This window comes from Trichomycterus rosablanca, chromosome 4 (genome assembly GCF_030014385.1).
Source record: "Trichomycterus rosablanca isolate fTriRos1 chromosome 4, fTriRos1.hap1, whole genome shotgun sequence".
Classification (NCBI taxonomy): Eukaryota; Metazoa; Chordata; class Actinopteri; order Siluriformes; family Trichomycteridae; genus Trichomycterus; species Trichomycterus rosablanca.
Window position 1 is genome coordinate 4342735 of NC_085991.1, and position 15130 is coordinate 4357864.

Here is a 15130-nt window from a genome sequence, read left to right on the forward strand (position 1 = left end):
TATAAAACTACAATGTCAATTTACCTAAGCCAAGTGTAAAAGTTTAATTTTATATTTTAGAATATAAATAATGTTTGTGATTTTACTACTCCTATGTTTTTCTCTACTGTTGCTATTACCTCTATTGGAAAGATGCCACACAAAATTTCATTGTACCCGTGTATAGTGACAATAAAGATTCTATTCTAACATGGATGTTTGAGGTGTTAACTGTGGCTCTGTAGCTTTGTCCATTCAAGTGAATAATTTCTTTCAGCTGCACCCATTAGGCATCACCACAGAAAGTCATTCAAATGCATATTTGATATGGCACAGTTTCGACACCAAATGCCCTTCCTGACACGACCCTTGGGACCTGCACTATATGTGCACCGATATGCCCCATTTCATGGATAGATCTATATTAAGCCATGCAACCATCTGTATTTGTCAGCCTGGGATTCAACCCCCAAAAGATAGATTCTTACCTTTATGCCGCACTTGCTCACAGCTTTTTTTCATTCTGTGGTGTTTGGCCCCAAGAGCTTTACAAAGCTCCTTTATTTTCACCATGAATGATTAGTTTAGTACATGTATTTTACACTATTCTGTGAAATGAAATACTTTTTATTTCCATTGTCACTGTAGCAGTACAATAGTTAGACAAATATGTGTAACTTCTTACATAAATATATGATTTTATATTCGCTTCCCCCCTTTCTCCCAATTCAGTCATTTCTGATTCCCTATCAATAATCCTCTGCTGTTTGCACTGCCCCCATGTTGCAGACTAGCACCCATCCCCTCTGACACAAAGAAGTTATTGGATGCTTCTTTACACCAGCCAGCAATGGATTCTTGCAAAGAGTCATGCAAAGCCTTGTATTGTCTTTATTACTGGTGCAGGTGCCTTAGCCAGACAGCAGAAGTCACTGTTACAGTGGCAAAAGGCGAAACCCTGTCCAACCTTTCAGCCCTCATACACAGCAAATTGTGTTTTGAGTGAAACTCTCTGCGATGGGCCAATTAAATAGGATTTATCCAATAACCAGACATTTACATTTTAGGCATTTAGCAGACGCTTTTTATCCAAAGCGACTTACAGTTGTGACAGTATACAATCTAAGCAATTGAGGGTTAAGGGCCTTGCTCAAGGGCCCAACAGTTGCAACCTGGCAGTGGTGGGGCCTGAACCGGCAACCTTCTGATGACTAATCCAGTACCTTAACCACTAGACTACAGCTTCCCTGAAGTATAACCCATTCTGTATGGAAGCAACCCAACTAAAATGCACTTCAAAACTGGCAACTCAGATGAATACTGGTCAACTGACCAATATGTAATCTGTAATAATCCAAAACTAGACAGTTAAAATCCAATTTGAAAATCCTAGGAAATTCCAGCCTGTATTTAAAAAAAAAAAAAAAGGGTGAAGGTCACAGGTTTTCCACAAATTACAGGAAACAAATCTTGACATAGCATCTCAAACCACCATAAGCAGCGATAGTAGTGTCAGTCTGCATTAGCATATATTCTTCGTCATTCTGTTTTTCCATTTATGCAACATTTTTTGTGCACAATGGCAAGCAGGGATATTGGCGGGGTACTGCTGGCTGCCACATACTGACACACATACTGGCTGAAAGGGAGAGAAAAACTAGCACACGCCTCCTTTAACACATGTAAAACCAGCGTCCACATCTTTCCATTCGCCAGCATCTACATGTATGGAGGACCACGCTACTCTCTCCGTATTCTTCCACTGCTCTTGGAAGAGCTTTGACTAGGCCTAAGATTCTCCCCATACATTCCAGCCTGTCGTTCCCTATAGAGAAACCACTGTATCTGTGCCATCCCAGCTAGTGGCACCAGCAAGACTTGAGTTACAGTGGTGGTGGGCTAGTTTATTAGACTGAAGTTTTGATAATGATAGTGGTAATTTTGACCATATAGTGTATCATTAACCTTTAACCAAGAGTTTTAAGGTTTTGTGGTTCTAAAACAGTCAAGCATAAAAACACACAATAAATAATTCAAAAAAATATAGAGTTCCACTGGATCACTAATGTAGCAGCACACAGAAGCACAATCATCTTGCTCTTCTATCATGAATGCCGGGAGATTATCTTCTCACTCAGTAGAACTACAGTACACGGACGGATGAAGGAACGATTCACGGGCAGCAGCTCACTGAACCCGAGTCTCCAGCAGGGAATCGGGCAGCAGGCGTGGCATGGTGTTGGTGCAGCTGTTAGCGTGGGTGATGCGAGTTGGTGCCTGGGTAGGTTAGGAGCAGCTCAGATCGTTGGCGCAGCAGGTGTAGAACATCCTCAGCCAGAGCGTCCAAGCTGGAGTAGCGGACCTTCTCCAGATCGAATATGTCCTTTAGGAAAATTAGAACCTGCTCCTGAAAAGTCAGAACACCACAGAAACAATGTGAGATTCAGAAAGTATTCACACCCATTATAGAAAGATATGGATTGGCTGTTTTTGAAAATAAGTAGCCAATCTCTTTGTGGAATCTACCATAGGGTTGAGACTTCCAGCACTCATTCCAGAAAGGGCAGAGGTCAGGGATCTGTTTAGACCACCAGAGTTCTTCTACACCAGGGGTCTCAAACTCGCGGCCCGCGGGCCAGTTGCGGCCCGCAGGCCGATATTTTGTGGCCCCCGACTTAACGTCAAAGTTCATTGTTAGTGCGGCCCGCGCGGTTTTCTCACATGCACCTATTTTGCCGAGTCGTTGCGCAACTCATTATTTTTTCACTTAGCAACGTATTAGCAACGTCACTTGGCTGAAACGGGATTGAGAGCGACACCAAGTGGAAGGAAAATATATCCTGTCAGCCAGTGCAAGATACAGAGGACAGAAAACAAATTTACCAAGAACAATTTCATCAAAAAGAGCAAGAATTTAAAATATATAAAACAGACAATGCACTTGATATTAAGAATTAAGAGAGGTGAAGTAACATGGACACCAGAGTTAGCTCAGTGGCAGAGAGATTTGGTAGAGCAGAAGGATGTGTAGGATGTAAACAAAAAGAATAAAAAAACTAGATCACTTTATTTATGAATGTGAAATGTATAAACACCTGAGAGATAAATTTAATAATGATAAGAAAAACGCATTTTCAAATTCCTCTCAGAATATATAGAAAGGGCTTTCTGAATAATATCCCAAACACTCAGGTACTGGGCAGAGGTGGAAAGAGTACTAAAATATTGTACTCAAGTAAAAGTACTACTACTTTAAATATTTTTTACTGAAATACGAGTAAAATTACTAGTCTAAAAACCTACTCAAGTAAAAAAGAAAACTCATTTAAAACGTACTCAGAGTAAACGTTACTTCGTTACTTGTGTTAGTAAAACAAAAATTCTTAACAGCAGGGGGGTCTCTCCTGTGTAATGCAAACAGGACAAGTGGATATAAATCTCACAATAGTTGTTTTTAATTGAAATATAATAGAAAAAACATGTTGATAGAACATTTAAAGCTTTTAGGAATGTAATGTGTTATTTTAGTACAGAACATCCCATAAAACATTTTCAAACTGTATAACCACTGAAGTTGGCATTAATTGTGGATTCTATAGAGCAGCCTTCTTTATACAAATACCAAACAACATCCTACTGCAGATCTCATAACTCAAAACAAGTCAAGGTTACAGGTGTTGTGACTTTCACTAAATGACCCAAAGAAAACCTTCAAGATGTCAGACAATTCTGGGAATAATAGATCTTTGAAGGGAGCTAGATCTTTAGGTTTCTGGCAGCAAAGAGTAGGTAAAAGAAGCCTATGTTCTGAAGAATTGCTCATGTTCTGAACTGTTATTAATAAAGATTGAGAAGTTTGGATCAGTTGTACTTTTGTTTGGAATACCTGAAACCCTTTTTTTGTGGAATACTTGATGTGGCCCAGCCGCTCCTAGACTCTACCTCCAGCGGCCCCCAGATAAATTGAGTTTGAGACCCCTGTTCTACACCAAACTTGTCAAACCATGTCTTTATGGACCAGTTGGGAGGTTGTAGCCTAGCGGTTAAGGTACTGGACTAGTAATATGAAGGTCGCTGGTTCAAGGCCCACCACTGCCAGGCTGCCACTTTTGGGCCCTTGAGCAAGGCCCTTAACCCTCAATAGCTTAGACTGTATACTGTCACAGTACTGTAAGTCACTTTGGATAAAAGCGTCTCCTAAATGCTGAGAATGTAAATGTAAAATTGACCTTGCTGTAAACCCACCAAACCTGACTCACTTTGAGAAAGACGCTGTTTACCTTGAAGAAGTGGCAAAAGTCATGCAGGGAACTTTTAGGCCCCAGGAAGCCCCATGCTAATGCTGGACTGATGTGTTCACACACTGCATAGAAATGTGCAATAAAGCCGTCTTGAACCTGTAACACAGTCAACAACAACCAGTCACCATGAGCCAGTGTTTTCACCACAGTAACTGAACAAGAAAAACAAAGCAATCGTGTTTATAAGTCTAACTGAAAATGCTTTCACCCATACTGCCTTTGCAATTTAACTGCTAGATTAGGTTAGATATCTGAACACAACCAGGACTGTCAAGCAGTCGCCTTAAAGTCTCTACAGGAATACCATGCCACAGTCTAAGAATATCTTTTTATTTCTAAATCAGTCCTAAGCCATTTCAAAACCCACATGACTCCACTGAACCACAGTGTAAGCCCTTATCTCTAAATGGATGCATATTAAAAAAAAGTGGCTTAATGGCATGTGGTGGTGTAGTGGTACACGGTAGTTTCTGATTACACAAGATTCACCAGTTCACAAGGTTATATCGAACACAGACATGTCAGTTAAATTCAGTATCTCCAATTCACCTCACTTGCATGTGTTTGGACTGTGGGAGGAAACCGGAGCTCCCAGAGGAAACCCATGCAGACACAGGGAGAACATGCAAACTTCACATAGAAAGGACCGGGACCGCCCCACCTGGGCATCAAACCCAGGACCTTCTTGCTGTGAGGCGACAGTGCTACGCACTTAGCCACCGTGCCGCCCTGGCCCGGGACTACTTGCTACTGAGAATTAATTGTACTCCTTATGAACACTTTTCTGTAAAGGGTGTAAGGTTGGAAAGGTCGCTGGTTCAAGCCCCACCACTGCCAGGTTGCCACTGTTGGGCCCTTGAGCAAGGCCCTTAATCCTCAATTGCTTAGAAAATATACTGTCACAGTACTGTACGTCGCTTTGGATAAAAGCGTCTGCTAAATGCTAAAAATGTAAATAAATATACAAAATTATAGAAAGTGTTTTATTGGTGTTAAAGGTGACGCAACTAGTTAGTTTACCAGGGAAACATTTCCCATACTACTGTGTCAGCTGCTGTTTATTTCTGATCATGATTATTTGGGATGACCGTGGTTGTCATGCGGCCCCTCTATTTTATAATGCATTCAAGCCAAACCATCAGTTCCATTCAGCGATTCTTAAATCATCAGAAACGGTACCTTCATATGTTGTCTCTTCTGCTTCAAAACAGACCAGCAACTTGATGCAACAGCCTGCAAGAAAATAATCAGATCTGATCAAACTCCTTTGATTAAACATGTGTAAGGTCAAACCGGATCAAGTTCTGTGGACTTACGGTTTCTTTGAATGCATTGTTGAGCCATCGGTTATTAACGACATTCAGGATGGAGACAGGCGGATTCTCCAGATCTTCGAACGAATCCATCAGGATGAAGTCAAGGACGATGTCGTAGAAGTTTAAATGCTTCACCTAACAGTAAGAAAAAGAGCGTAGTAAGAAAAAATAAGTAGAAAAACCACCAGACGAGGTGTCCACATACTTTTATCAATAAATTGTATGCCGATGAGTAAGGCTCTACCTAATTTATAGACTGCAAAATGAGCCTTTCCCCATGTAATATGCTGTGAAATTTAAACTTTAAGGTTTGTGTTTAGTAATTTAACATTTTTTATTCTTGTAGCGTTCAAGTGCCTCACATTTACTGGTTAATTCACACTATGAGGCATCCTAGCAATGCTACAGCAATTCAGTTAGCAATTGCTTAGTCAAAATGCCCAAGATGTCGAAGTGTAAAGCAGCTAAAAACACGACTCGGGTAACTGAGCTTGAAAACTCGCAACCAATTCTGTGGCCGTTGGGGGGGTCAAAATACAGACGAGAATTTTCGTCTTTGAGACCGTAGCTGGATGTTCCAGGTTTACATTCATACATTAAGGTAGCTGTGCTGTGTATTGTAGCTTATATTTATTCTATCATTCAATTTATAAGTGTAATTAAATGGTCAGAAGTCTCTTACGCCTCTTGTGGAGAGCTCAGCCTCTGTCGTGTCCCAATGCTCTGTCTGCTCCAGGAAGCAAATCATCTCCTCAAACACCTCCTCAAATCTTTTGGGGCTCTGCCAAGCACACACATCACCTAAGATGCAGCAGGGTCTGTTAAATAGGTAGAACTAACCAGGAATAAACACTCTACTTACCTTTCTCGCTTTGACAATGATTGAGGACAAGACCTTCTTTCCGGTGTCGGCCAGAAACATCTGATTGACTTTTTCTTCCAGAATGACCTGGTGAGGCAGCATGAACATCCATCAATACGGTGGCTTAATTTTCCCTAATTCTTCAAACTTGGATATACTCATTTTCTCTGGGCACATTGGTGACCTCTGCTGGTGCCCGAGCCATGCCAGTGGGCCGCTACTTACAATCTCAATGTCTGAGCAATGGGCCTGCTTAATCGTTTTACAGATTTATTAAGTGTGTTTATTTACAGATTTATTAAGAACGACGTCGTACCTGACAAGCTTGACGTAAGCAGTGGAGCTTTGCGAGGAAATCAGTGTCCCCAAAGCATTCAAGCATCTCAGTTCTTAAAAAAAAGGGAAAAAGGGACACGGTTACAGAAAACGCTTGCAAAAACTCTCACAATTCTAAATATTTTTTAACACGTTTTGATTAGTATTTAAATGTATGTCCAGTGCGTCCAGTACTTGGCACAGTTTTTAAGCTGGGTGCCCTTTGTTTATATTCTTTAAAACAAAATATATGTCTATGTTTAATTATTTGGGTTTTAATGTCATTTTAGCACGTCATTTAATGGCAAAAATAGGTTTTATGTTTTTATCTTGTCTTTATATTTTGGGCCATTTTATATTTTCAGTTTTATTTTGTTCTTGCATTGTCTTGTGTAAGACTTTCAGGCATGTGTACTTGTTGTCTTTACTTGGTGTATTTGGGGCGTTCTATTAGGATGCGTTTTATCATAACAGGTCTTTATTTCTATATATAGACACAAAGCCAAAATTGATGCTGTGTGCACATTTGAAGTTGAATACATGTTGATTCTTATTATTGTACATGTAAAAGGTTCCTTGGACTCACCGGAGAACTCTACAGGAGATCTTTCCATCCTCGGCTAACTGCAAAGCCTCCTCGTAGAACGGATTACGGCAGAGAGAGCCGAAACCCAGGGCACTCTTCTGCTCAGACAGCTACAGTGAGACAGACAGTCAGTACATCTGCAGTACTGATAAACCATTCATTCATTCCTGCTCACTAACACCTTCATCCTGGTACCAGTGGGTGCATGGTGGAAACACACCCTGAACAGGTCACTAATTCATTCCAACACACCACATCCTCGATTTTCCAGTCGGACCGGTTTAAGGGGTTTTTTGACTGAAAACTGCATAAATAAAACGTTGAATTCTATTGAATATCGACTGTTTCCTCTTAATTCCCACAATGCACATTTGGTCGGAAAGTAATTGGCCCCTCTAACATAGCCTCTGGCCCCTGCCTGGCCCCCCACCTCACATGGTCTAGAACCGCCACTGATTCCCTTGCCTACTCATACCGATGGGCAATTTAGAGCCAATTCATTAATTATTTAAAATAATTATAAATGTATTTATTATTTAGTCCAATAATTATTAGTTATTTAAAAAGAAAGCAGTGGTAGCTCAGTGATTAAGGTACTGAACTAGTAATCATAAGGTAGCTGGTTTAAGCCCCATCATTGCCAAAGTTGGGCCCCTGAGGAAGGCCCTTAACCCTCAGTCGCTTGAATTGTGTTCAGTGATAGTTGTAAGTCGCTTTGGATAAACCGTCTGCGAAATGGTGCGAATGTAAATGTTAAAAAACAGTGCAATATTTGTTCATGTTTTTAAAAAACTGTTATATTATGTATCGTTTGCGTATATTTACAATCTATTTTTAATATGTATAAACATTTAATATCTCTACATTCCTGAAGCCGCTGTAATGTTGAAAAATTCCCCCTTTGGGATAATAAAATGTTATCTAATTTTATCTTATAGTAATGACATGGTAGTGTGTGTTGTTCTGATAAGAGTGTAGCAGGTGCATCAGTGTTGTTGGGACTTTTAAATGCCTCAGTGTCAATGCTGTTGGAGTGTCAATGCTGCTCCAACAGAAAAACGGCATATGTGTCTTGTGATCAGTGTCCACTGATTGAAGACTAGATGAATATTATCTCTAGCTTTGGGATCTAAACGTCCATCTACATCCAGCGCTAGCAAGGTATGTGTTTCTAAAAATCCCAACAACACTGCTGCTCAGAATGGTCCACCACCCAAACACCGTGGTAAGTGGGGGTCCTACATGTAATGAACTCCAGTTCCCAAAACAGAGGTCTCCAGTGAGTAATTGTATTCTCTCTGTGTTAGTATAAATAACTAATAAATGTACAGATCAGATAGGTGAACCTAATAAAGTGTACAAATACACAGCCGCTGGTAGTGACGGTCTAATGTATTTTACCTCGGCGGCAGACACAAAGGAGTCGTTGGAGGCGATGCTGGCCGAGTCTCTCCAACATGAGTCGTCCAAATCGTCCCTCTCTAAGCATTCTGGGTTTTTCTCTGCTAGACAGGAAGGAAGACGTAGAGTCAACAATTCATGACGGCTACGTCATTATGTCACAATTTATTATGTTTGCTGTTGTTTGAGTCCACTCATGTGACTAGGTTCGGTCCACTGCGGTGAGCCTGGCTTCTTCCCATGTGATATTCAGACGCTTAAGATTTTCTTTAAATGTAAATCTGCAGGTCTTCACTGGTCTTCCACATCGTCTATGACCATCTTGCGCTGTCTATTGTATTGCAGTAGCTGCTGGTCTGCTTAGAGGTAGTCGTAGGACGTGACCAGCTAATCGGATGCGTCGCTGGGCCACCATGGTCTGTAGACTTGTGGAACTGCTTCATCATTAATCACCAGGAGCTTCATCATCATCTAACACGCTTGCCCACCACTGCTGAAAATTCATGGTGACACTGGACAGGCACGAATGGCCATGTCTGAAGGAAGGGGAGGCCAAATGAGGCTTCACGTCCTTGCCACTAACTGGTCGTGCAGCCACACATTTGGCGGCAGAGTATGTTGGGAGTAGCGTGGTCCATATGAATATAAAAGAGCCTTGTGTGGTGGGCAGAGGGCATTCTTCAAGCTTTTCCTTTAATTTGCATTAGATGTCCTTTTCTAAATCGTCGCCACCCGTGCAGGTTTTTAGACACATGGCAGTCATTACGGTCAACACCTCAGTTGTATCAGTGTAGATGAAGTGTGAGCTCACCTTTGGGGTGTGAAGAGGGGTCAGCGATCCCCAGCGCTCCCTCAAACTCCTCCTGGAGCCGATAGGCCCTCTGCAACAGAGACTCCAGCTTACGGATGAACTCGGCACTAATGATGTCCTGTCATCACAGACAACATGTCGATCAGCTAGAATATTAAAACCACCAACTAATATGCTGTCAAAACACCTCTGGTAGGTCTTTTTCTAAAATATTGAGTGATGTGTTGATGTGTCATGAATTAAACTCTTCCAGTTTCAGGTGATTTTGGGAAAACTGTGGGCCGTTTTCCAATGACTGGTTAAGAGAATAGCAGCAGGTCACTCAAGTCTACAAGAAAGTAACTTACCTCCAAGTTCTCCTCAGCGATGGCGTCTCCAGCCCCCAATTTAACCGAGGCACACTCATCCTCGTCATCAGCCAACCGGCTGCGAAAGTTTAGAGCCTCTTCCCAGCGCTGCAAAGCCTCCTCAAACAGCTCCATGCCTTTCAAAGCATCAACCATATTGGCATTAAAGTCAACCAAGCAATAAAAATAGGCTCATAGAATCATAAAAAAAAACACCAGTCAAGGTATCATGTGACACTGCCTAGGTCTGAATGGCTGGTCAGAACGGCTATTCTGACACGGACCGTTGCAACATTAGTGACTTCAACTACAGGTGATGTTCATGGATCAAGCATATCCATAATGTTTTATCAAAACCACTGCTTGGTTGCATCACTTGGAAGACCCGTAAAACATGGTGGTAGCATTATTGTATGCAAACACTGTACAGTGGCAGGGACTAGCAAGTTGGTCAGGATTTTTCCCCAGAGTTGTTCCATCACACCACAGCTGAAACTAATACCTGCTTAAGGTGGCTCATCCAAGTATCAGACAACAGGAATAAAAGCCTAAATTTGCTTCATGATCCCATTCAAACAAGCACAACATGCCTATGGATGGTAAAATAGCATTATAGCTTCAGTGTGAGAAAACCTCTACCAATCAAACAACCAGCTTAAACTGATCAACTACAATTAGCAAAAGTGGAAACCTGAGCTTGGAATCATTAAAGGAATCATGCCAGCCTCTTACCCATCAGGAAAAGGTTCTCAGGGGTTGTGACAATGTTTTGGAGATCAACATTTTCTGTTCCGTCCCAGCAGCTCGATCCATTAGTGCACTCTGAGTTCAAGCTCTTCACCTGAGAGGATTCGAAACAAAAGTAAAATTATGTAAAAAAAACAACTTAATTTTACTTTCATCAACCACTTTAACCTGTTTAGGGTTGCAGCAGGGCCAAGCCATCTCAGAGTTCCAGCCATAGCCAATCATGTCTAAGATCACTGCTCAGTGATTGTATATCCCTCTATTGTACATAGTTATTTATGGTCAAGCATTACCAAAAACCTCACAAATCATCATCACACAACAAGCAAGTAGTAAACCATTTGCAATGAGATTAATGCAGGAGTAAGTTAGAGGGGGGGAGACTTACGGAGGTCAGGCTCTGCAGAGAGGCCGAGCGGTTATTGTGCAAGCCGCCGTTAGACACAGCATGACGAGGAAGTCCGCTCTTTGAGTGGAAAGACAAACTCAGGTTTGGACGAACCCCACCAGCATCTGCAGGGGACAAAAAAGGTCAAAAGTTGCATGGATTATACACAGAAACGAAAACACACCTTGCACTTATGTTTAAATGACACGGCTAATACAAAACATAGGATAAAGTTTATATTAAAAATAAAAAAAAAATTAAATAAAAAAAAAAACAACTTAAAGCTGGCATTTCATTGAAAGCACAAAAAAATTATAGTTAAATTATGATTTACCTTTTAAGGGAGGAAGTGCAGCAAAAAAGTCAACCTTGCCCAGTTCCTTCAATACTTTTTTCTTTCCTTTTCTCCTCCTGAAGCGACGGGCAAGAAATAGTACAGAGACGGCACTGAGGGCAGCAGCGGCCACCAGCTTCTTAATGCCCGAATTTAGCGTTACCTGCATAGAGGAAGGAAGAGAGGAAAAGAGACAAATAAACACACAGCCAGAAGTACATAGAAAGTGGGGCAACACAAAAATACAAGTGAAACTATTTTCTGTCCTGTTTTTGGAATACACCTACCACCAGTGGCAGGGGCATTTCATCCCTTAGGGAAATCCCCAGCAGGGACAGTCAATCTGGTCAGGACTGATAAATAGCTTCAAGAACTTAACAATAAATGTTCAGCATTTTTTAAACATAGAAGAGAAACAATTTTCTTTCTTTTTTGCTCTTCAGTGAAAAAGGGGTCTGATAAAAATTTAGTTTCTAGTCAAATTGATACAAGTCATTTATGTTCATATGGTTTTGGTATCCGGCAACTACATTTGCAGTACAAAAAATATTGGGTACACTTGTTTTTGCTGAACTTTGCTTTTTACCTTGTTTACAAGCTGAACTACAGCCCCAGTGTGCAAGCCATTAAACACCCGAGTCTGCCATGTTTTCATTTATGAGCAGTAAAAAGTATAATCCTGCATGCGAGCCATATGAAAATGTGAGTTTTATGATTTTATGAGAGCCTGCTTACCTGGGGAAAGGAGGAAAAGACGGAAAGAGGGAGGTCCACCACGCGCAGGACGGCCGTCCTGAAGGAAAGCTGAGAGTCTCTGAGCATGTCCTTTGCCATGCTGCCATGTTTATGCCATCTTAGTAAAATGCTTGTCCGCGTCTCAGACTGAAAAAGTGAAAGTGAAACAATCCATCAATGTAAATGTTTAAGCATACACATTAACTAGTGTGCTTTGTGAGAGGTCTTGTTGGTCAGGATGTATTTCACTGTAAAGAAAATGATGGAAAATAAGCTAGTTGGCAATTCGGCTTGGGGTAAGAATTCGAGCTTGAGCTAATTTAAAGCTTTCCAGTGTAGTTGTTTGGGGTCTGTATTTAGACCAATTAATGCTAATACATTGTGATAACAATACCTTTCTAAAAATGAATCAAGTGAAGTTTTTTAATGCTGTGCTGTCACCCATTGAAAAGGATGCAAAAAAGTACAGCAGTCCATTAAAACACCTCAGAGAGAACTAAATCAAATGGTAAGTCTATTTCTAAAACATTTATTTTGAAAACCTGTCTTGTTTATTCAAGTACCCTATAGGCATGTCAGTAGTAGAAATACTAATTTAGAAATAGTAGAAATACTAATTTAGTATTATTATTAATTCTAATAGCTTATTTGTATGTACTTTGTAAATACTCATGGGGAAGAAGGAAACAAAACACTAGGGTTTGTACCTTAAATAAAACAATAAAAGGGCCTTCCCCAAACTGTTTCCACAAATTAGAAACATAAAATGTATTTGATAAAATAGTTGTATTTTACTGAAACACTCGAACTTGATAATTAGCCATAATTTAATCCGTATATCGTCCGTCCTTGACTATAGTGACAACTATCTGGGCCAAACTGGAATTTGGGCTGTGTTCCAAACCAATCATTAAAAATACATAGTGCACTATTAATTTGAGTAGAGATCGTTATTTCTTCCGTACGTAGCGAACATAGTAAAGTGGATGACGATTAATTTGGGATTCAGCCCAGAATACGTGACTAAAATCACAGCCACTAGCGCTGCAGTTTGAGGGTGAAAAAAATGCTAATAATAATGATTTTAAATGAGTGCTTTTGTAACTACGATGATTGTAAACTGTAAACATATTACAAATGAGCTCTCTAGCTAGTAAAACTAACGTAATTCACACATTATATGTACATACACAATGCTAGCAGCGCATTAGCTTAGCACAGCGTCAACCAAAGCTACAAGCTTCTTACTTACAGCGCTTGTGTCTGTGAGCTTCTGTTCACCAGTGATAGAGACCGAGTCTGGAAAAATCACAGCCCCTGAATCCTAAATAACTCATAAACCCTGCACTAGTTCACTACCAAGGGTATAAATAAACCCTTCTTACGCTCTAGGTAGTACACTTCTTAGAAAATTGGTCTCTATTTGGAATGTAACCCAGGGGCGGTTAAAATTGCCTTATGTCCTGCATAGCCACTAAAGTTTTTAGAAACAATCAAAATAAAAGCCGAAAATTGACATAAATTAATTAAAAACCTTATCTATAAATGAAATGAAGCTAAATAAATACAATTTTATATATTTAAAAAGTAACTGGATGTATAAATTGTAAATATAGTATTAAATAAACAGAATAACAACAAACAACAGGTGCTTCGTTGTGTTTTTGAATGGCGTCATATATAATCATATATAAATAAGCAGCAATTCTTAAAAGTAAATAGTCAATTTATATACCATCATTTATATACATTTCAAATGGAATACAATATATGATGAATAAAATAATATTAAAAGGGACAGTGTACTGTCAACTGAAAGGTTAAGAGTTCGAATCCTAGCTCTGCCTTGAAGCCGCTGTTGGGCCCTTCAGCAAGGCCCTTACCGTCTGTGCTCCAGGGGTGCCGTATGATGGCCGACGCTGGCTCTGACCCCAGCTTCCAAACAAACGGGGATATGCGAAGAAAGAATTTCATTGTACTGTACACACTTCTATTCCATTCTAAAAGATTAAATATGTGGTTAGTTTCATACATTTAAATGAAAATGGTGTAAAACTGTAATAAGTAAAAATCAGGCTGGAAATGCCAAGCTTTATGAAGTGGGTGGTATATGACGTGTAATATTAATAAACAGAATGACATAGTATATAATGGTTGGTTAAGGCTGGTCCAAAGTTGTAAACTGTTATTTATTCTAATTAAAAATTAATTATTTCAATAGGATGTGCAGCTGCATATACATAATATAAACGGTAAAATTAAAACAAAAGTCATGGGAAATAATGGAAACAGTAACAAATGAAGGAAAAAAAAGGCACCCACAAGAAATGGATAAAAATGGACAGAACGAAAATGAAAACTTGTCACAATATTTACATTTTCAGCATACGCCTTTATTCAAAGCGACTTACAGTACATTTACAGTATACAGTCTGAGCAATTGAGGGTTAAGGGCCTTGCAGCAACCTGGCAGTGGTGGGGCTTGAACCAGCGACCTTCTGATTACTAGTCCAGTACCCTAACAACTAGGCTACAGCTTGCCCTGGCTTAGTGCTCAGTGTGCCTGTGACAACCAAGTTCTTGGAAAAAGAGGAAAGAAAGGAAATCAGGAACAAGCTGGGGACCTTTGGGGCAGCTGACTCTTCCAGCCATATTTGGCAAGGCAGAAGGACATGATTCTGTACCCAAGCCATGCCACTGATCTCCACTGTATTGTATTACTTATGCTACTACTATTACTACTGATAATAACAATAATAGTGATAATTATTATTATAATAATACACTGGCTAAATTGACACTAGGTGATAGATAGAATAAGCGGTTAGTAAAACCCGCTAATGGAGCCCAAAATGCACCCCATGTCATCGACCCCTGGACAGTGTGTAAAATTCAACACGTACATTAGGAGGCGCTGGGGTTGGTGGAGTCAAACCCAGTCCTGCGTTTCTTATCCTGCGGTTCAATTTCTCACCACTACAGGCGCTTCTGCCTGCAGGTTTATGCTC

The 15130-nt window shown here is 40.3% G+C and overlaps 1 protein-coding gene across 1 annotated transcript; it reads right to left on the bottom strand.

The window, feature by feature from the left end:
* Positions 1 to 585: 585 nt before the first annotated feature.
* Positions 586 to 14026, bottom strand: miga1 (mitoguardin 1). Its single transcript, XM_062993827.1, is given in 17 exon segments — positions 586 to 2244; positions 2246 to 2386; positions 4260 to 4376; positions 5460 to 5513; positions 5597 to 5731; positions 6279 to 6377; positions 6459 to 6545; positions 6775 to 6847; positions 7360 to 7469; positions 8761 to 8864; positions 9572 to 9689; positions 9919 to 10055; positions 10651 to 10759; positions 11054 to 11178; positions 11388 to 11550; positions 12123 to 12269; positions 14006 to 14026. Coding segments are annotated over 16 exon segments (1749 nt in total). The 5' UTR covers positions 12222 to 12269; positions 14006 to 14026; the 3' UTR covers positions 586 to 2166.
* Positions 14027 to 15130: the final 1104 nt, after the last annotated feature.